Source organism: Pterocles gutturalis, unplaced genomic scaffold (genome assembly GCF_000699245.1).
Source record: "Pterocles gutturalis isolate BGI_N339 unplaced genomic scaffold, ASM69924v1 scaffold6819, whole genome shotgun sequence".
NCBI lineage: Eukaryota > Metazoa > Chordata > Aves > Pterocliformes > Pteroclidae > Pterocles > Pterocles gutturalis.
This window is the reverse complement of record NW_010133112.1, coordinates 55,258-79,004: the sequence shown is the minus strand read 5'-3', so window position 1 is coordinate 79,004 and position 23,747 is coordinate 55,258. Positions and strand designations below refer to the sequence as shown.

The window sequence follows — 23,747 nt, the reverse complement described above, 5'->3', positions numbered from 1 at the left end:
AAAAGTATTCTCTAACATTATTCCATAAACATTTTCACTTTTAAAAATCCTATTTTTTCCTGATTTTTGGAGATAAGATCTTCTTTAAAGAAGCATTTCTATAAAAACAGTTTGCTGACATAGCCTTCAAATCTGTTTTACATTAATGATGCCAGGAAGCTTGATGTTATAATTTCAAAGGCTTCCTTTAATTATGGTTTGATTTTCCTAATTTGAAGAGTGACAAGACCTTTCTACTCCCCAGAACTAGCCCATTTGCTGGGACTCCAGTCCCAGGGTGACAGTGGACACTAACCTTTCTGCAGCCGACACGTTCAAGGACAGAACAGCAACATCTGGCTTTACATTCTAGTTTTCAGCACTTGCTATACTTTTTCTCATCGGCTTTATCTAGAGCCTTGCTAAAACATACCTCTCTTTAACAAGTAACATTATAATGACAACTATATTCATTACAAAAGGTTTAGCACATGGGACACTTCCTCCCAAAACACAGTAAAATTTTACTTTTTTCTTGTTCTTGTGATTTGGGGGAATCTGAGGAAAATCATATCAGCCATTCACGACTCATAAGAGATGGTTTGCATTTTCAGTTTACCACAGCTCAGCCCCTTTTCACCCCTAAATAAATGATCACTTGAACAAAATCACCACAAAATGATTAAACTTCCACATACAACTTTCACAGTGTAGGCTCAGTAGATAACTACTGAGGAAGAGTTGAGGTGAATGACACAGAGAGGGACCACTTTACACAAAGCAGCGAGTCACGAGAAAGGCTGAAAGAATCAAAGAGAAATTGCTCCTTTCTACCCTGAGAGAGGAATGGAAATGAAAACAACAACAAAAAATGAAGATCATCTGTTGTAAAAAGTGAGACAGGACATTTGGGATGGGAAGGCAGTCTATAGCCCATCAGAGACCCAGAGATAGGAAACGCCCACTGATTTTCTGGGAAACGATGGAAAATTCATTTTAACACGCTGCTTCAAAACCCTCTATTGAAGCTTTCACCTCCATCACAGCATTCTTGTTAGTCTGTTTTCATTTATTCCCATTGGCCTCCTCAGCAGGGAGATTCTGTTGAGAATGAGGCGATACTGAGCATTTCTCAGAATGCTTTCACCTTACTTCTACTCACTGGAACAATTTAAAAAGTCCACAGTTCCCTTTACTGTAGCCATTTGAATCTGGGGTCAGTGGTGAATGCTTGGGGTTTTCTTACTGCTTGTTTTTCTCCCTAACCTGTCAATCCATACCAATGAATTACTGCAATTTTCAACACTAATTCAGAGATTTGTGTTCTTCAAGAGCTCAAAAAACTTCTAAATGTCTTGCTGTAGCCTTCCCCTTATTTATCGTGGCTTTTTTTTGTGAACGCGACAAGTTTATGGAAAATTTTGCAGTGCCCAAATCCATAACTGGTGTGTCACTCTGTTCAATTCAGAGATACAACGATCTCTACAAGCAAACGATCTGGCCTTGGTTTTCCAGTCCTAAGTTATATCCTGGTGTGCTGGCAAAGACTGATGAAACTTCAAGTGAAAAAAATCCTGCTTGCTGTGGGAAGAGAAAAAGATAGACTGAAAAGGGATAAGATGTTGTTTTTACTGAGGTAAAAACCGGCTCCAGAGGTAAGAAAGAAGGAGGGAAATAGCTGATGTCAGACTCTCAGGGAGCTCTTGCAAACTAAGTATGCATATTTCACTGGGTCATGTAACGAACCAGAACTAATGAAAGGAAAGCTGCTTCCATGTAGTGAAGTCCAATGGATTTTAACTTCACGAAGAAAGCAACATTTGCTAATTGTGACCTGGTTTGGAAAAGAATTTTTGAATTGAAACTGTTATTTTGGCCATCACCAATGAGTGGGAATACTTGGACACAAAATGTTAATGAAGGGAGATAAACACAACTGAATCACATTTCAAGATGCGGAAGTTGTGATGATAATAATTTATATTTCAATTATTTTCTTCAGGCTTAATCCTGAGTACTTCACTCATACCTTTTGTATCAAAAATTTCCACTGAACTTTGTGATTTTTGTGACTGTGTTTAGGAGATTTCCTGAAGAAAGGGTTTCAGGCCCAAACTCTTCATTGTTAAAAAGACGAAGAACTCTTTAACTACCATGAACACTGTCAACAAATTCTGACAGTGAATTTAATATTGCTTAAAGAGAGAGAGATCTTGGGTAAAACCAGGGTTGGGATTCACAAACCTTTGCAAACTGAGGCAGGACGGATGTGGAGGTCACCCCCCGTCCTTCCCCTGGGGAGCCAGACGCCAGTCCTGTGGTGCTGCTCCTGCCAGCAGCCGCAGCTAAATCCGAGAGAGACCAGGAAAGGGCCACAGCACAGCCTAAGCTACGAGCAAGGGCTGCTTCAAATACTACGCCGAGTCTGGAGAAGCCAGATTTGCCCCTTTTTGCTCTTCCTGTCAGTGACTACACCATTCAGCAAAAGCAGCAAGTAGGCAGTGAGGGAAGCAGTGCTATCGGTCACAGCAGAATGACAGCCCAGAGCACCTAAGGATATGGCTCATGGTATCGGGCAGGAGACTCAAAGGTATGACTGACTTCAGGCAATGAGTTCACAGCACAGGCAACAGCCCAAGATTGCAGAACACCATGTAGGGTGCCCAGGCTTAAGTGTGAACTGGAAGCCAGGTACCTAATCTGCACAGGCATTTATGAAAATCCCAAGAAGCATCTACCTTTTCAGATTATTTTACACCTCTAAATGACTTGCTATTAGCACCCATAGTGCCTGTGACAACTTTGAAAATGGTGCTTTTCAAAGTTTGACCTGCTTCAAGAAATTTGCAGTAACATAGAGATCAGACCAAAACTATAGCTCTTTCCTTGAAATTCACTGAGGGTTGAATTTCCCAAAAATTTTCCTCACATACATATCTCAGTAATGAGATCCAAGCACTCCTAGAATGTTTTCCGAGTCCAACCTCCAACAAAGCAAAACAAGTGTTTGTTTTGTCTAAAGCCACGGTAGGGATTTTTGAAATCAGTGTCAACCCTTGTACAAAGTGGGGAAATTTAGTTTAGGCCCACCTCTGCTGACAATTCAAAACCACATGCTGAAATGTAGGGGCCAGAATTAAACCTGACTCTAGAGCATCCAGCAGGACTTCTCCTGTGTGTGCAGTCACTTTGCTGCTGCTGCTTAGGGAAATAAGAAACACTAGAAATGCCCAACAATAAAACATTTCAATCCATCAATGTATAAAATGGAACAGTTAACCACTAAACAAATGTGGAGGGGTAAAAAAAAAAAAGATATAAAGTGTGTGACCATTGCAATCAAAGGAATACATCACATAGAAAGTATATCCTGTGTGAGGTTTTATTATGCAGCCAGTATGGAGAAAAAGTTAAGATCTCTAAGTCCTGCCAATGCAGCAAGCCAAGTATGGCTTCAGCCACACACCGGGATTGAGTGTAGGCACTCAAACACGGCTTTTTAAATGCAATGGTCTTTGCTTCATGGAAACTCCCAGGGGAATTTCGTACTGGACTACCTGCAGCTTGTGTTTTGCCTCAGTAAAAACTGGAGGCTCAAATTATTCATGTGTAAACAGCTTCTCTAAATGTTTTCATTTAAACAAACTCTCTGAATAATTTACTGCACTTAAATGGTCAGCAAAAATAACTGTAACTTTCCTAATCTAGTTACAAAAGAATGGCTAAAGTACCACATAGTCAAAAATAACAATTTTATCAAAGCTGCATTTTCCTTTAAACAACCTCTGGGACAAGTCTGGAAAGCAATTAACTGGTAGATGGTATTCATAAATACAAAGCAAGCACTAAAAATGCTTTATTCAGAGTTTGCAAATGCTCGCTTGAAGTATTTGTGTTTAATTATCACTGGTAATTTGAAGCCTGAGCCTTGAAAGTATCCAAGCCAAACACCTGTTTTTCAGTGACACTGAGCTGCTGCCTATCAATTACAGATATCTTTAGAATAATAAGCCATAAAACATGAAAATGTAATTTTTTAGTACTTTTCCATGCATTGATCCCAATAACTCTTAATATTAAGGGCTTACAACAGAATACGTCTGAGATCATACACAGTTTAGAATAAATTAAATAAACACCTTTTAAAGACGTGCCCCCTGCAGCTAAAGAAGTTCAAAAAAACCAAATAAGCAAATAACTTTTTTTTACATTTACAAATGAAACATCATATGAGTATTTATTGATTTTTTTAAAAAATTCAAAAATACATTGTAACAGAACAGAATGTATACTTTCTTCAATGAAAGACAAAACTATGGTTATCATCTGGACCAGAATACAAATACATGCTAACAATTTAAAAATCATTTTGGGTCATTCAGGAAACATGAAAAAAGCTAGCTGTTTGCAAATGCAGTAGTTTTCTGCTTAGTAAATACGCCTGAGAAATTTAACCTGTCAAGAAATCAGCTTTTAAACTCTTAAACACAAAGAGCTTTCTGGGCTGAAATGGTGCAGAGACCTGTGATATGCACCTGACAGGCCACTGAGCCATTTCCCACAGAGATTCTGTTCACTGCTCCACCTCAGCTCAGCCACCCTGCAGTGGCAGAGTTTCACATCGATACCAGGCTTGTTCAAGTGAGGTGTTAAAAAGCATGCTAAGATGATGTAAAACCATCAGTTACATACACAGCGGATAGATGTTAATAATTGAGATTCTCTACCAAACTTCTTGGTTTGTATCAAGGCCAAGTATAAAGTAGTAGTCTAGTTTATGGATGAAACAGATTATATTTTTTGGCTCAAGGTAAGACTCTTTAAAAACAATTTCTAAACAAGCACCTAGAATCAAAGCATGAAAAAAACCAGGACAAACACAACTAATCATTTTACAGTAACCACATACTGTAGGCAAGTAGGAATCAAAACAGTAACATAAATTGTGCATCAGTTCTATGAAAATAAAGTGTTTTGAGCAGACACAAGCAATCTGACAAGATGTGAAAGCGAGCAGTGAAAACTTCATGGATTGAATTTCTTTTCATCGGCATTCATCTGTTTCTATAAAGGCAAGTAACAGAACTCAGGAAAACTGAATTCTTATTACCAGCTTAACTCTGCTATGGTGAGGCTTAGACTCTTACTGTTTCTTGCAATCAAAAATTACATTTTAAAAATGAAGACCAAAAGAAAGCGGAATGTACATTTTAGACATAAACAGTATTACGTCAATCCACAACTAGTGATACCTGATGTATGCAAATGCAATTTAACTATGCTGTTTATGCCAACAGAAAATCTGACACTATTTTTTGAATTCTAGGAGCTTCTTTTAAATCACTTGCAACAACTGCATACTTTGTAGATTACATGGGCTTTGATGAAAAATTTCACTATCAGGCATGCAAAAATTCTAACAGAAACCTCGCATTTCCAGAATCTGGTTACATGATCAAATTACAGATGCTAGAACATACGAAACCATCTTTTCAAATGAAACAAATTACAACTCTTAAAAAGAAAAGAAAAGAAAACAAAAACCTACAACAGAAAAGAGAACATTTCTACACAGCTGGTCCTATCCCCCAATGGTGCAACACAGTAAAATGAGCTACCATCCATATAGGCGTGTAACTTTGCATGTAATGGTGATCGGGAAGAGCCTTCCTTTCCCCATCTTCCACGCTGCAGAAATGACTGGATGTACTACAGAGGCTGTCACTGTCCTATGAAATGTAGGGTATTTGCCAATGCTGGATACAGGTCATCAGTGCTGAAGGACTCACATGCTGACCCAGCGCGGTTCATCTTACATTCTCTAGTATTGACTGTGATGTCAAAAACACTGCTCTGACACCAGGTCTGCTCCTAGGCTGCACCTTCTGATCAAAAGGTTGTTCTACAGGTTACAACTAAGAGGTGCAGGGTGGGAAGCAGAGTAACGGCTTTAATGACCAGGCCCAGAAGACAAACGCAACATTAAGGTGGTGCGTCAGTACCTTCTGGATCAGAGTCAAAGAGAGAAACCAAAACCAGAGCAGTATGTAAAGCTTCTGATGCCAAGAGGTGAAGACTTTCAAAGTGCAAGTAAAGCATAATTTAAGCCTGTAATTATTTAAGCAGAATAAACAAAGGAGAGAAAGATGCCCTGCAGTAAGGTGAATGGAAGGAAGGAAGCAACAAAAAAAGAGAAAGAGGGACATGTATATTGGTGCAGGGTTGTATCTCCTGGACCCAGAAACTGCCTTGGACACGAGCTAATTTTACAAGATAAGTTACATGCATGCCCACATTCAAGAGGGCAAGAGTGAAACCTTGATGGCAATGCTATGATTCTGGCTGAAGAGCTTCATTTTCCCCCTCCCATACCTGAAAGCCTTGAATCCTTGCCAAATACTCCAGCTGTTTTGAAGGCTGCACTGCAGAACAGGGGGAAGCAGAAGATATTCCTTTTAGACCTATGGCTTCGGCAGTTGGGGATGTTCCATTCATGAGAAGTTCCCTGGCAATTGTAGCTGTGCTATTTGTTGTAGGAGATATGCTGAAGAAAGAGCTAGAGGTCTGGCTCATTTCTTTGGATGGCAAATAGCTTACAGTGGTACCAGGGGCTGATTTGTTGCGGCTTGCTTCCATCTCTTGATAAACATCAGGAGAGAGATGGAGTATTCCCTTTGGTGCTGAAAATAAAAACAAAGATCATTCTCATTACTCTAGAATGGGTTTGACATGTAGACAATTTTCATTAACATATTTTGCAGTGCAAAACAAAGTACACATATCTTTTTTCCACGGTAACTGTAAATGAAATTGCATAGTTTATTTAGAAACACAGCAGATCTTAAGTGCCCCTCTTCTTCCTCTTCCCCTACTCTCTTTAAGAAGGTATAAAGTTGGGCTTTAAAACTGTGGCTAGCACAGAATACACAACATGAACAAACAAGGTTTGGAGATCTACAAACCACGACGAACAGCTGCTACTTCAAAATAGTAGTACAATGATTATTTCACTGCAATCTTCTGTGTCCTACCCAATACAATAATTTAGGCTGTTATTTCACAAATAATTTAAACAAGTCTATGTTGGCACTGTCACCACCAGAAGTAGTTTTTTTTCTCCCACCTACAGCTGCTATTTGTACTCTCCAGCTGCTCTACTGCTTGTGCCAGCACCGTGCAGGACCATGCAGTGATGCTCATGAGAACAAGCAGCTGGAGGCAAAAGAAGGGCAGGATGGCTTCTTGTAGGAGTGTCCTGGTTTCAGCTGGGACAGAGCTAACTTTCTTCATAGTAGCTAGTAAGAGGCTGTGTTTTGGATTTGTGCTGAGGAGAAGTCCGATAACATACTGATGGTTATAGCTGCTGCCAGGACAGTCAAGGACTTTTCAGCTTCTCTGCTGTGCCAGTGTCTGCAGGTACAGGAGAATCTGGAAGGGAACATAGCCCACAATTACTAGCCTAGGATTCGACCCTAAATTTAGGATTGAGACGCAATTTGCCCAATAGTCTATTCCATTTTATGCATGTCATGTCCATTATACAGATGAGGCTCTGTCCAGAAGTTCACTCTCTTGCTCTCTCGGTTGTCTCTTGCTCTCTCAGGCTCTTGTCTCTGTTCCGGGATTGCAGTTTTGGGAGTCTCTCTGCTCTGGGATTATTACCCAGGAATGGGCTGAGCCTTGGTCATCGGGTGGTGAGCAGTTGCACTGTGGATGACTCACTTGTATAGTTGTAGATTATTATTACTATTATTATTATAATTATTATTTTCAGTTTTATTGTAGTTTAATTATTAAATCGGTCTTATCTCAAACCACAAGTCTCTTTTATCTTTACCTCTTCAATTCTTTCCCCCATCCCTAGGAGGGGGAGGTGAGTGAGAAGCTGCACGGTATTTACCACTCCTAGCCGAGTGGGTTAAACCACAACAGGGAGCCGCACTGCCTCCTGTGCTGGTTTAAATTGTTTGATGAATTACAACAGCAGCCTGTGCTTAAATAATTTTAAATTGCCCTGCATCCACATCCTTACTGCGCTAATGACCCGTTATGTGACTGACTGCTTGTCAATGATGAGGCATCTATTTATTTATTTATCTGTATACACGGCATCCTATAGTTTGCAGATAGCTACTTCCCTTGGACAACATTTAGATGGAACAAGGAAAGCATGTATGTGTCATCATTAATATCAATAGGAGTTAGGGTAAACATTAAAAAGATCTAAATTTATTTACATGAATTTCTTTTAAATATTTCCAATGACATGTAAATTAGGGATAATTTGTCTTAATTTCAAAAATTTTAATATTTTTTTAGAAAGCATCTCAGCCCTAAACCTGCTTGAAAACAAGAGTACACACTTGATCAGTTTTGCTGATATTCCTGTGCATGGAAATGTGTAGAATTAAGGCTGAAGTTTGCTAGTTTTCAAATACAATGAAGCATTTGTTGGGAACATGAGTACCCGGTTTGCTGATAAAAGACGAAAACTTTTTTCTTATTATTAATAAATTGAAAAGTAAGCTTGAAATGTGTGATTTCATATTAATAGCATACTGTAATCTTTTAGCATATACCCGAAAATAACACGGGTGAACCTGAGCCATATGGCATTTCATTCTAGTGACGATAAACTTGTTTGTGAACTGATTTAGTAATCCCAAGAGAAATCAAAGGGTTCAATGCTTAATTCATCTGCAATACATATTAAATTGAGCTCAGAAAGCAGAATAAATACAAAGAAGAGAAGAAAATTAATTTCCAGTTACCTAGAAAGGATTCCTCTAATCCTAGTAGTGCAAGTACTATTTTAAAATAAAATGCCTACCACAAGAAGAAGATTCAAAAAATATTACCAGTAATTAATATCCTCATTTTCAACTACATAGTGAAAATCGAACTTCCTCACTGCTGACCCAGCAAACTGCTTACAGTTGAATCTTTCAATCGATTTACTCACACATTTGGCTTTTAAATTAATATTGCTTTCAGAAAGCTGGAACATCAGCTTATATCATTCACAAAAGTATCTGTTATTCACCTGACTGCTCTCCCCAACTACCTTTGTGGGGCTTGGGAGCCTGGTTGGACCCTGAACTCTACCTTTAAAGGTGTTTTACCCAGTCTTACAACAAAGACAGTAGACCCTGTGCTGAACTCTAGAGCTAAGCACAAAGTCAAGACAATGCTACTGGGAAAGATAGAGGGCAGGGTCCCTAAAATTTATTTTTCTCCATTTGGGACAATTTAGAATATACAAGTATAGATAGCAAAAACATGCAGTATTATTTTATAGCACATAATCACTGTATGATGGAGTGATTCTATATGCTTTTTACGAGGCTGTAACCTCCAAGATCTATCATTGCTCTTATTTTGTACAGTCTTACACAAGAGATAACATGAATGAAAACTAAAATAGATAATGCAGACATAGACAGTTGACATTAGGTTACAAAACCAAAGAACAACAATAATATCGAGTGGCAGGTGTTCACCACATCCTAAGATATGCCCACTGTAAATCTGGTTTCCTACAAATATTTGAGAAACAGAAATGAAAATTGGACAAAAGGTAAAACAATATACTTGTTTAGAAATAATACATTAGCTCCCCCAAATAAATTTTAGAAAACTATAATACAATGTTAACTTAAAAAAAAGTTTAAACAAGTTTAAAACCAAGTCCAGTGCTGCAGATGTCTGTTTCATTGATGTAATATTACTTAAAACAAACATTTTACATGCTTTCTCAGCCATTTCACTGTTTTTACATGATCCACCCAAATATCTAACTGCTGTCTGGAACAATGGTTTGGAATACTTCCAGATTACTAAACTTTCTAAATGTTAAAATAACTAATATGCAGCATATGATGAATAAAAAGATATTGAGCAGAGCACAGCAAATGCTCCTAAGTACTGACTTGACTCTAATGGTGATGTTAAATTAATATTAGTACTTTTACACTTATGCAACACGTTTCTGCTAAAGATTTCAAAGTGCTTTATAAGCAATAATTAATTTAAATCATACATCGTCTCTGAGAGGCAGATATTATATTACTATCATTGATTATCTCTGGAAACAAAGTAATGTAATATTCCAGACATTACATCAATATAGTTGCAAGCTATTAACTTTTTATATTCAGGGCCTATGTTTCATTAAGCTTCTTACAAACTTGTTTTAAAAAGCCAATAAAAACTTGGCCTCTTTGAAAATTCTATCAAGCATATATTAATTGTAATTCATTATCTATTTTTTATATATTATTGAGGATTTTTTTAATATCATTCCTCGTTGTCTGATTGCTTCAACTCTGTTGAACTGTAGAAGAGTGCGTACACATATATGTAACAGTTTAGTTATGGTAGTAGAGATGTTACCACAAGACAAGAAGTATAATGTCAACAGAGGAGTAAGTGTGAGAACAAAAGAACTCTTCAGAAATTGTCTTAATTAGTCTTCAAACAAGCACTTTAATAAAAAACATGGGAGAAAGAAATACTATCCTCTACCTCATTTTTGCATTGCAGGAGAACATATCTAGGTGAATACTTTCATATTTTTATTAGTCTTTCAGCTAAAAAAAATTTGTATTTTTGTGTCCATTAAGTATTTATCCCATACTAACCATACTAACTTCACTGTACTTCTAAGGTAGCATCGTCATTATTAGGAGTCACAGGATCTGCAATAGCACCATTTAGACCAACAACATTGGACTTTCTGCTGGACATAACTTAGAGGTACATTCATGTAACATGTTAAAATAATTTCCATTTACATTATTTAATCCTGTGGGCAAATGTGCTATGAAAATATGCAGGCTAGCTATACAATGTAATCACTAACATTTGAAAAACATGTCTTATTCATCCTTGGCGGTAATTGTTAGCAGTCTCTCACAATCTTCTGAAGTCTCCGAAAACCCCACACCAAAGACCTCCACTTTTGCTGCAAAACAGTTGAGACTCCAAGGCACATGTGTGATTACAATACAAAATGGCCCAACTATCCTTCACAAGCCTTCCTCTTGAAGTGTAATCTCAGTGCTTTGATTCTGCTTCTTTTCATAGTAGCAGTAGTAGAGGCAGTCTCCAAAAATCTGCTGGAGTGGTGTCATTTTTATCTCTAACCCTTTCTTTACAGGATCTTCCCTGTCTGGGAAGACAGGGTGTCCGTAGCTGGGAAGGCAGGAGGACCTTCCTACAAAAAGGTTCCCCACTGTCTGAACCTTCACTCCTTCTGGAGTTCATGGAAAACAAAACCAACCATCGGAGGGACCTTCTGCATGGGGAGTGGGGTGAGGAAGGAGGATGACTGACAATATCACCAAATGAGCCCCAATGTAATAAGGCTCTTAAAAAATTGAATTTGCTGATACACAGACAGTTACAAGTTACCCCACAGCACCAGGCTATCAAGTTAAGAAAAGTTCAGAGGGATGACAGTGTTGCCTGCCCACTCACAGGTATTAGTGTTTATACTGGTACCACTCGTGTCCCATTTTCCATTTTTGCTTCTGTCAGGAAGACCAGAAAGCATGAAAACCTGAGATTTTTATTTTATCATTCAACTCCAAAAGATGACCTACAATCTTGTATTGTCAATGCACGTATATATCAGTGCTGATTTACTCTCTTTTCTACATGACCAACACTGTAGGGATACCCTTCCTCTGCCTTCACTCAATGACTTCTCCTGGTTCAAGGTTACTCACTGACTTTTTGTGTTTTGAGGACACTGAGTTTAAAGCATAACTTTATTCTTTCTCAGAGAACCACAATTTTTTCCTCGGGCTCTCACGTGTCCTACAGGAAAGTTATACTTTTTGGCGCATCAGAAGCAGTGTGAACTGGTGTACGACTTCCCCCAACACCCCTGAAGACCACATGCTCTTCCCTGCACTACAGCCAGTGATATGGGGCACCAGCATGGAGGAGTACTTTCATGTCTTGTGTAATGATATAAACCATGATGTAAGTCTGTATATTACATGCTCATATATTAAGTTTAACACCCTGATATTTGAAATATCTCATCACTGGATGCAAAAAAGACTGTTCATGAAGAGATAAACAGCATTTTCGGAACCGAATAAAATACTCAATATGTAATAATCAAAAAGCTTTCTTTCAGATTATGCTACCTGTATTCACATCAAATAAAGCCTTATATTTTGCTGCTTAAAATATGGAACAAAATCTTGTAGTAAGGCATTAAATAGGAAAAACTAGACCCAGATCTAATCCAGATTTCACTCTTACATAAATTAAAATGGACAAAACCTTAAAAGGCATGGAGGACTTTCACATGCAACTGGCAGGTTTTCAGCATGCCCTAGAATATGGCCCATTACAAATCGTCTGAGAGCAAAAAAGAGAATTCACAATAGCAAATAGCTATTTCAACAACAAGACGTAAAAATGTAAATATTGTCATAAAAAGAAGCTATCTTTTTATACTCCACCCACCGTAAAAGCCTATTTATATACTAGAATATTTTCAAATTTTGATTTTTTACCTCCATACGAACTCAGAAAATGTCAGTCAAACAACTGAATAGTCAAACAGTATGGCCATTATGTTCTCACTAATAGTCTACAGGCAATCTTGGCTTGAAATACCAAGATGCAATCATTACCTACTTAACACAGCTATCTGTGGTATTTCTAAGTCACCAGCTACTGCAATATTCAGACATGAAAAAATGTTTTGTCATTACACAATGTCCTTCAATCAAAAGATCTCGTCTACATGACCTCAAACAAAGTGACATTATATAAAGTCACTCATTAAAATACTAGTTTATTTAACCTTAAAATAACTGAAGTAAATACTATTTAGTTCTTCACAAAGTCAGGTCTTGATATCCTTAATTTCGCTGGAACATTTTCTGTACAGCCAAAAAGGAAATTGCAGTTTTGCAGGAGACTTAAATTGCATACATTTTCTGTAACATTTGGTGTTTAACTCATGTGAGGAAAGTCCTTTGAAATTTCCCACAGCTTTACTCCTGCTTGGGAACATAAGATTTTGGTAAAAATAAGACTTAGCATTTGCAGTGGGGAATTTCTACAGGATATTCTACAAAATATTCCAATAAACACGCAAAACACCTGTACCAATATATTTACATGACAATTTCTGCAACCTAAGTTTCCAGCAATATACAAGTGTACTAGATAACCGAAGATTAAGATGAAGCAGGTTCTGAAAAGAACTAACCTAAATGCACAAGAAAGGACAGTATTCTTACCAGTAAAGAAGATCATCAAATTTGGAGCAGAAGCAAATCAAGCTAGTGAGCTGGCTGATCAAGGTGCTTGCAAAAGCTGCAAGAAACTGATTTTTGAGGGGGTAAAGCAATTATGAGAATGCCTAAGTGCAACTGGAGGTGACCTGTGCAGGCAAGACTATTCATTAACAGATTAAGAGGGGAATGAGAATTGTAATGATGAAAACAAAGGCATGACCCACACGTAGAAGAGACAAAAGAATGAGTAAGTCTAACAGACAAGGACAGAGAGGTTGCTGAAGGTAAGAAGGTCAACGGGGACATCAACAAGCACAGCATAGGTATGACTGAAGATGAAATCAGAAGAGGAGAAAGCAGTGGGGGAGTGGAAGTCATAGGGATAAGATGTTTGATGTAAAGGAAAGGGGATGGAGGAGAGAACAGAAAATTAAGTCTTGGTTCTGACAGCAATAAAGCCTCAGTTCAAGTGATTCAATTCTTCAAGGACATTATTATCCTAGACTGAGGGTGAGGTACCTGGTAGGTTCCAGGATGGGGTGAAGGGAGTAGGAAAAGGAGAAAATACTTCAGAAAAGTGAAAGTATTTAGAGGAACACAGTTTTGAGGTTGTGTGATACTGCTTTGTTTGCTTGACTGAGGACAGAAATCCAAATGGCGATAATTTTCAGAATTACATTGTTAAATCTGAATTTGAGAGTTAATGTTAAAAAAGAGCTCTGTGTTGCTACTTCATGTGCAGTTTTTTTTCAAAGGAATAGACTTGCAATCTTGAACAAATGTAATTCGTATAGGAATTTTAGGAGACCAGGAAAAGCAAAAGGAAAATTTCTCTGAAATTATCTCTGCCCACAGAGCTGGCTACCTACTGCCACGGCGGCTGTTCCCTCTATACATTTTATACATCAAGAACCTAATGGTAAAGCAGTCTCCTAGAAAGCTAAGACTTGGGTTCCTTCTCAGCCTGAGGGCATCTAAACCACAATCATCACCGCCCAAATGTATGCTTCTTACATATGCACAATCCCTATTACTCAAGAACCAGGCAGCAGTTGCTTGCAACACTTTTTTTTTTTTTTAACCTATATCTAAAATATGCAGGAAACACCAAAATCCATATCTGCACTGTCACTCACAATCAATAGAATCTTTAATCAATAGAAACTACAAAGTCATTATTCCTCTATATCATTCCTTCTCTGTGTATTTCTTGAATTTTGATGGCATCTGATTTCTTATTTTCTGTCTGCAAATCATAATGATAGTCGATACATATCTCCAAAAGGCAGCTGCCATTATCCAGATTACTCTGCACCCCATGAGCACTCTCCTGGTGAAGAGGGGAAACTAAATCTCAGCCTCCCAACTTCCTAGGCACATGTTTAAAACACTGGGCACTTTAGAAATACACATTGTACTCAGCAAAGAAAGCATCACAACTGAAGATGCAAAACTTGCACTACTTTAAGCACCTAAGCGGACATCTCAGAAGGGGAAACCTGTGGGGAAATGAGGAGGACCAATTGCAGTTGTAGTCTTACACACCTGAGTTGTGCCCAAACCCCACTTACACACAAAAATGTTAATTTGGATCTTGCCACTAGTTCTTAAAACAGCAAGGAAAAAATAACCATGGTCCCTTGTTTTGTTAATACAAGGTGTTTTTTGATATCAGATGTTTTAGAAGTTTTTTTCAACTATTTCAAAATACATTTGCAAGTTATATTTAATAGGTATTATTCTGGATAAATTATTACCTCATTCTCATTGCTAGATGAAACTGAAAAATAACAAATTAGTTATTAATAATGCAAAAACAAGCATAGATTTCCTAGCTTCAGTAACTCAGGGAAGAAACAAAATTGGACAAATTTCTTCTGTTTCTAAATTTAATTTTCCTATGTTTTCAGCTAGAAAGAAAAGCTAGTTATCTCAGACCATTGCTAGAAGATGGGACAAATCCTTTTATTTTTTTAAATTAGCATATCAATGCAGCAGCTATAGAGGCAAGGTGTCACTTAAACATAACCAATGCTATAAGACACTCTAGCCAAGGTTTAGAAGACATACAGACTGTAGAGAAGTTGATCAGCTGTTAGAACTGCTCCCGGAAACACAGTGATGGTACGATGTTCACCTGACAGCATGTTTGCTAAAAAAGCCCCCACAAAACAAGACAAAAAAACCCAAATGAAACAGATGGAAAACTGTTCTGTGGCCTGTGCTTCATCAAATAAGTGGTGTCATCAACCCCTTTTACTGTGGTTTTTATTCAGAATGACAAATAATTCAGCAAATGTTTGGTGATGTGTCAATCTATCTCATAGCAAGAGTGTATTATAATTGACAGAGTTTAGTAAGTTTGGAAGCAATTCAAAAGTGAAGTCCAATCAAACAGCAGTACTTAGTGAGCAAAAATGCACACATTTCACTGGAAATCACTTTTGATATACAAACAAAAGTATTTCATATTTCCGCAAAATATAGCCCATGTAACTTCTAATTAAAATGTCTGAAATTCAAAACAAAAACATTATTCCCAAACTGTAGACTTCAGTTACTGTTCATGGAAAACATAGGGGTATTGAATTATCTACTGAAAATCTTCACCAAAATCCCCAGCTGAAAAATAAACATGTAGAGGGCTAAAAAAAAAAGTCTTTATAAAACTAGTGAGGGCCAGAACTATAAAGTTCACATAAATTTTGTTTCCTCCAAAGTGAAGATGCATTAGTATGCAAAGTTTCATAAACACATGATTTCTTTTGCATTTATTTTCTCAAAAAAACCAGTAAAGAAACATCTAAGTAAGAATTTGAATGTAACTGCACAGTTAGGGCTTACAATAACAACACAATTTTAAATTTTTATATATCTTATATTCTTAATGTCTTATTATTTAAGTAGATTTAAACAAAATACTAAAGTACATGTTATTCATGGAAAAATGCTCAAACTTCCTCATCACAGATTTAAGAAACTCGTCTGAATATCTATTTGCTTTTTACTCATTGCCTTTTTTTTTTACTGAGAACAATTGCATGAGATCAAGTATCTTTGTTCCTTAGGAGATCATCTGCTCCTGCTGCTCATTTACCATCTGAAATCATAGTCATCTGTTGGTGACAATCTAATCATCTTCACAGAAACTAATTGTGATGTCACAAATAAATGATTATGATTTCAGGTGGTGAACAAACAGCAGGAGCAGATGTACTCTGAAGAACAAAGACTGTAAAGTCATGCACGAATCCCTAGTAATAAAATGTTAGGCAAGAAAAACAAAGAGCCTGTCCTTTACAGAGGTAGAACTGCTCTGAATGGAATTTTTTTTTGTTATTAGTCTTTCAATACTTACTTTGTGACTCCCAAAATTGCTGAAAATAGGCAAAGGAAAACTATACAATGGAAAACTGAGGGTAGGGAACATATAAAAACAGTTAGGGTCATTTTTTCCTCGTTAGAATTATAATACATAAAAACTTACTTTTTTCTTTTATTTTTACATATTTTTGTTCTTCGTAGCTCATCTAGACCTCCTATAACACGTACTGTATGATGTTTGTGACTACCCCATCCAGAAATACAAAACTAAAATACCAAGAGAATGCATTTTGTATTAGGATTGTTTGTTTCATGTTTTGTTTTCATTGATAACTGCTTAAGTCCAATCCAGAGAAATAAATGAGCATTCTGTTGACAGTAAACATCTCCTGTATGGGCTGCAAATGCTTGTGGTCTGCCCACAGTGTCTCAATGTCTCCTCCAGAAGCATCATGGAAAAAAACTCCCTCAACGTTCTTGTTATTTCACATGTAAAAAATGTCTGAGATATCCCAAACCAAGAAACAAATAGCTTCTTGTTTCATCTTTAAGACTGTGAAATGAAGAGGAAAGGTAAAGAAGCAAACCTGTGGGAAAAAGCTTTGGCCAGCAAGTAGGAGGAACAGAAGTGAAGTTTCATGCAAGGATATCTGCAAAAGTACATGACAGAGGGGAACAGGAGAAGCTAATTTTCAAGGACATTTAATAGGGAATACTAAAAATGTATTGTGAGAGTACGCAGGAGGATACAGACTGAAGGATATTTCCCAGCAGAAACAAACTACATAATAAGGGTACAACAAAATCTGTTCTAAAATATATAACTGTTACAGTTTTAGGTTTTGTTGTACTAAAGTACACAACTTCACTTTATTGCTCCAATTTTATTTCACACAGTTTCAGATGAAGACACAGTGCATTATGCACATAAAGAAAGAGTATCTACGTGCAAAAGAAAACTGATACACGGTACGTTGTCCTAATGGGATGCAACTGATTTCCTGGAATAAAATGACTGGAAATCTGAATAAGGGCTGCCAAACGGTAGCTGCGGCAACCTCAGGGCCTTCCTTAGATGGTCAAGACCACTCAAAGTTAAGTTTTAGGGTCACAACAAATGCAAGCAGTACACTTCTCTTACAAGCTAGCATACAGAAGGGAGGAAGCTGCTCCATTTGCCCTCTTTAAAACTTCCTACAACAACACTGACACTGCAAGGGTAGGTACACCTGCTAACAACTGTTGTTCTTAAATATAAACTAGCATATTCATACCTGAAAGGATGTGACATTTTTTATCTCAAACACTGGAATTTGTTTGTAACTGCCTTAAAAAACCCTGCACTTCACAGGTGCAAGAAAGATCATGTACGCAAGTGGTCTCTTCTTTCATTCAAAAGGAGAAGACACTTCAAACTTCCTCAGTTCTGCTTGACTGCAAAGCTCTGAAGTTATCTTGGACTCTGAGGCTTAGGGGAAAATCAATGGGTGGGTGCAGGCAAAACTCATAATACTAGTCCTTCTTCAGGGTTTTTTGTGCATTCCCTGTCTGGGGAACTAGCACATAATATTCTACAAGAAAAAGAGCAGGCAAAGTGCTCATAGGTAAATATGTACTGTCAGACCACCCCCCTGCTAAATATTAGCACAGCATTTCAACAAGTAATCATGTCTACAGAAAATGGGTGAGAAATGTGATACTGCATGGATCCTCTCCAAACGCTGCAATCCCCTGACCTCAGTCACATCCTGGAAAGCAGGCCTCTTCATAGAGCCACTCAGTAGGAAGGTATCAACTGAACTTACTGGTTACCTAAATAACATACAAAAACATTCTGTACATTTTCTATCCAGGAATCTGTGATTCCTTCTTGTACATTACAAATAAATGGCGTGATATTTATACGTCAAAAGATCTACAGTATAGAAACTACTACAGTGGTTTTCTTTTTAAATTTACTTTAAGAGAGTGCCAATCAATACAGGAGATTCGTAATTCTCTCAGAAAGGCCATTGTAGTTTAGCTATACCAAGAGAGATTTCAATAAGAAACTCAAAAAGAAGACCTATTAGCAGTTCATTCATACAGGGGTGGTGGATACCACATTAACACATTTAGAAAAGAAACATGCATTTCCAGGTCTTCCATGAATCCTGGATGAGACCGTAAGGTGAAGAAAGACTGGTCTGTCCTCTACATAACTGCAACATGTTCATTCTCCTCTTATGCCTTTATATGTAAATCACAGTTAAGCTGTAAATTTTAAAGAAAATACGCTAGAGGAGAAAGGCCCTTTATGAGGTGAAGAGCTAAAAAATCAGTAAAAAAATATATATGCCTGTTGATAACATTTTGGCTTCAAACCCTTCCTATTTTGCAAAAGGATAGCACAGTCCCTCTGAAATAAAAAAATATATACTTTAATAATCTGATTATTATTAATGTTGCTTCTAGATTGGAACCTTCAAAAAAAGAGTTAAGGGATTAAGCACAGTGGTGCTTAATCTGAACAGAAAGAAAACTGTTAGAAATAAATACTCTATGGCTACTGATATGTGAGCTACATCTCCTTTGCTTTCCAGTTTACTGGGAGATCAGAAGAATGGAAATGAAGGCATAGAAATCTCTTTCACACATTAGAAAATCATCCCAGAATGAAAACCTCTTTCTGTACCATGGCCTGTGGTGACTTCAAAAAAGGCCTGTGAGCAGGTAAATCTGTGAGTCAACACAGGTTTAAATTATAATTTTTGTTGATCGTGTCTCCTGTTGAGTGAGTTTGCCTTTGCGTTCTCCTTCTAGATTTGGATTTACATGTGTAAGTACCAAAGTTTTCTTGCCAGATGAAGCCTGGGAAAGGGATTGTTTTTTCTTGTTGGTACAGTAGATGGTTATGATATCATCTTTACCACTCTAAACAGCAAAAATCTAGTTATAAAGTCAGAAAGGTCTGTCCTATTCATTACCTATTGTAGTGAAATTCGAGTCAGTCTTCACTAACAAGGTCTCTCAGGCCTTTGTGTCTATAGACATAGCTCAAGGAAGAGAGAACCTACCAGTAACGGAAGCTGATCAGAGTCAGAGATGTCTTGAGAAATTTTCAGCACATACAAGTCCACTGGACCAAATGAGACATATCTTAGAGTGCTGAGTCAACTGGCTTATGTCATTATGAGGCCATTCTCTATTATCTTCAAAAAGTCACAAAGACCACGAGAGGTCTCCAATCCCCAGAGAAAGGCATCATTATTGTCATCCAAAAAGGCAGGCTGGTCAGCCTCACACTGTATTCTCTGGGAAAATCATGCAGTAAGCCCTCTTAAAGCCATTTGTGGGCACACAAAGGAGAAAAAAATCCATTGGAAACACTCAGCATGAATTTACCAAGGATAAAAACCAGCCTCAACAACCCAATTGTCTTTTACGATAAAATGACTGTATTTATGAGTGAAGGAAGAGCAGCAGATGCCATTTACCTTGGCTTTAGCATGGCTTTTGACATCATGTCTCCCACAGCATCCTTGTATCCAACCTGTGATATCAGAGTCTAGGTAGATGAATTACTACATTATGAAAATCTGTTTGGATGACCAGGCTTAGAGGACAGTGGTAGGCTTTGAGGGACCTAACAGCAGCCTTGCAATACCTAAGAAGAGGTTGCCAAAAAGATGGAGCCAGGCACATTACTGAGGCATGCAGCAGAAGAACAGGAGATGATAGTCATAAACAAACAGGAGATGTTCCGACTGGGCTAAAAGGAAAAGAAATCAGTGGGAAGACAATTAAGCATTGGAACAGGCTGCCCAGAGAAGCTACAGAATCTCCATTCTCGGACAACTGGAAAAAAGACATAAGCAGCCTTGTCTGAACTCTGTAGTGACCCTGCAGTTCAGACGAACTCCCAAAATCCCTTACAACCTTAAGGATTCAATGATTCAATGAGTAAAAAAAAATCTCCCTGTTCCTGCACTCATTTGTATCTATACTCACATAGAAAATGCTCAAGAATTAATTCATCTAATTGCAATAAAAGCCCTAAAATTTTTACAAAAAGCATTTCAATTGTCTCAATCCAAATCCTCCAGAGACAAAGACAAATAAGTATAAATTCAGAAAGCAGTACTTACTGTTACTTGTTGGCTCAGGAAACCCAACATTCTGGCCGTTCCAACTCTTGTTTTCTCCAAGCTGAAACAGGTAGAAAAAACAAATAAGTAAAGAGCAAACTACTCCTTAAACAGAACATTCATGTTCATAAATTTAGTTGAAAGATTCTAAAGAAGATGAATTGGGATTGCCACATCTGCTCACTGAATTTTGCCAACACATCTTAATTTCTGTCTAAAATGGGTTATTTGAGGAATATACACTTCATGAATAAACATTAACAGCTATTCCCTAACACTGAAATATAAATGTTTCCCCAAGGACTAGGCTCAACCCAATATGTTACCAAATTACATTTAAAATCAAATGTTTTAAGCAGAAAATTTACACAGGCAACTGAGAAATTACATTCTAAAACAAGAAGATCCTAACATCTGCCTCTCCTAGTTTTGGCAGGGATAGAGTTAGTTTTCTTCCTAGTAGCTGGTGTAGTAAGTACTGTTTTGGATTTAGGATGAGAATAATGTTGGTAACACACTGATGTTTTAGTTGTTGCCGAGCAGTGCTCACACTAAGTCAAGGGCTTTTCAGCTTCCCATACTCTGCCAGCAAAGAGGCTGGGGGTGCACAAGAAGCTGGGAGGGGACACAGCCAGGACAGCTAACCCAAACTGGCTAAAGGGATATTCTATACCATACGACATCATGCTGAACATGCTGGACAACAAAACTGGGGGGAGTTGACTGGGTGGCAGTGGCAGCTGCTTGGGCACTGGCTGGGCATTGGGTGGTGAGCAATTGTGCATCACTTGCTTTTATATCCTTTTCTGTTTTCCCTTCCTTTTCTGTCCTATTAAACTATCTTTATCTCAACCCACGAGTTTTACGTTTTTTCTGATTCTCTCCCCTATCCCAGTGGAGAGGAGTGAACAAATGGCTGTGTTGGTTTTTAGCTGCCTGCCAGGTTAAATCATAACACTCTCTGTGAAAGAACACATAAACACTACAAAGTAGTTGCATGTAATTTTAGAATATTTACTTGCTAGGAAACCATTTAGTTACTGAAGTGGAAGCAAAGAAGATTGCAATTTTCCAGCATTTTAATATATATACTTTTTTGAGGAAGCTAATTGTCTTCAAATTAATTTTATTCTGTTTAACACTGGCTATTACTCTGACACAGAAAAGGGGAGCAACTAACACAGAAATTCAAAATTGTTGAAGTCTACACAGTAAATAAGATGGCAGTGTTCTAGATTTACCTGTAAATGTGGATAAACAAGTCCAAGCTTCCTCATGAGCTAGAAACTATTGAAAACCAGCTTGATGAATGTGAAACAAATGATCTTTTTCAGATTTCACTGGAATTTAGTATGCAAACAGAAAACCTCTCAGCAAAGCAGTCTATATGCCATGACAAAGTTGTAACAATTTGCTCTGGAAGACACACTTGACTGGAAAGCGGAAGAGACACAAAGGAGGATCAGCTGTCTGAAATCTGCCTCTGCATCTCAGAGGTTGTGTTAAGGTTGTTCAGATTACTATCACGTCGCCATGCAGCCTACTAGATTATATGTTATCCTTGGGAAAGAGAAAGGAAGAGCATGCTATGCAAAGCAGCTATTCCAATATTTGTTTCCCTGCCTTTTCTCATCACGTAAATCCCAATGTGCTTACAGCTTGGGCAATGTGCAGTAAAAATGGGAGATTTTTAGTGGAAAGGGAGAACAAGTATTAGAGCTGGCTCTCAAACTGGTTACCCCCCTCCACGTACTTTAAGTCGTATTATGAAGCAGACAATATGTATATTGGAAAACATGGAAGACGACAGTTCTTCAAATGACTAAGCAATGTGAAATCCATAAATACATTTGTATTTACTGCTGTCTGTTACAACAGCATGGTTTTGTCATAAATCCATACTGTGCAGCCATAACATGATCTGAAAATCAGCACAAGCATGGTACTACAGTATGAGAAGAACATTTCCAACTCTCCTCATTCCTCATTTTACTGTTTATTAACTTGATCATGATGGGGAATTCAACAAGAATTCATCTATCAGTACATTATCCTTAGTGCCGCTGTCGCACATCAATGCAATCTACTCTGGTTTTCTTCTCTCTAAAAGAATAAAGGTGCCAAGAAGAAATGAAAAGTCGGAAACATGAAAAAATGAACACATTACAACTCTCCATTGTGACTCTTAGAACCAAAATTCTGATAGCTGCAAGAAGTCTCCCAGGGCACTTTCAAATCTCTCTCCTCTCTGCACAAACATTCCTGATTTCTTTTTTTAGCTCAGAAAAGAGCAGAGCCTTTTTTACATTACCTTGATTACCTGTTTACCTGTGCTGCCATCAGCACCATGCATGGCTCTGGTAACTCTCTTAGGTCTTAATTAAAACAATGAACACAGTCACATTTTATGCACCAGGGCTAAGGAAAAAACCCTGAATTTTGACTTCCTTCTTTTTAAAGGAGGAGGAAGGAGATTAAAGGACTCGGGGAAGGGGGAGGAGAGGAAAGAGAAGTTTCCTTTTTCAAAAGCATCAAAAATAATACAAGTGAAAATTATCCATTCAGATGCCAACTTGAAATGTCAGCTAATTTACATAGGGCCCCATTTTTAATTCAAAGAGAGAAACAAGTATCTTCTAATGGGACATCTTTATTGTGCAACTTGCATGGAAGGAATTTTGCAACACACAAATTGGTGGAGATCTAAGGGCTATTTTTCCTCTTCTCCAGTACAGTTTAGTTTGAAAATTTAAATGCTTTCATCTACACAAACTAACTTGTGTATCTGCTTTAAATATGTTCAACCTGTTATACACAGAAGATAAAGCCAGATGTTCTAGATATTTTATGTCCTTAACCCCAACAAAGCTATAAAAAATTTGTTCTATGATCTTGAATACTCCCACTACATAAAATTTGAGTAGTTCACATTTTTTTGGATACAGTATCTTGTTTGCTCATTGTGTTCAGAATAATATTAGGCCACTGTATGCTATTCTTTCAATTCTAAGAATTCTATGTCTTCAAGTATGCAATTAGTAAGCAATAGTTT

General features: G+C 37.6%; 1 protein-coding gene across 3 annotated transcripts in view; it reads right to left on the bottom strand.

The window, feature by feature from the left end:
• STAU2 (staufen double-stranded RNA binding protein 2) overlaps window positions 1-23,747 on the bottom strand; it is a 147,361-nt gene that overhangs the window by 72,961 nt on the left and 50,653 nt on the right. For all 3 annotated transcript variants that reach the window (XM_010081093.1, XM_010081096.1, XM_010081094.1), the window contains exons 10-11: window positions 20,696-20,756; window positions 6,352-6,659 (exon numbers count right to left, since the gene is read on the bottom strand). In XM_010081093.1, the coding sequence (XP_010079395.1) occupies window positions 6,352-6,659; window positions 20,696-20,756 (369 nt within the window). The remainder of the gene's footprint in view (window positions 1-6,351; window positions 6,660-20,695; window positions 20,757-23,747) is intronic.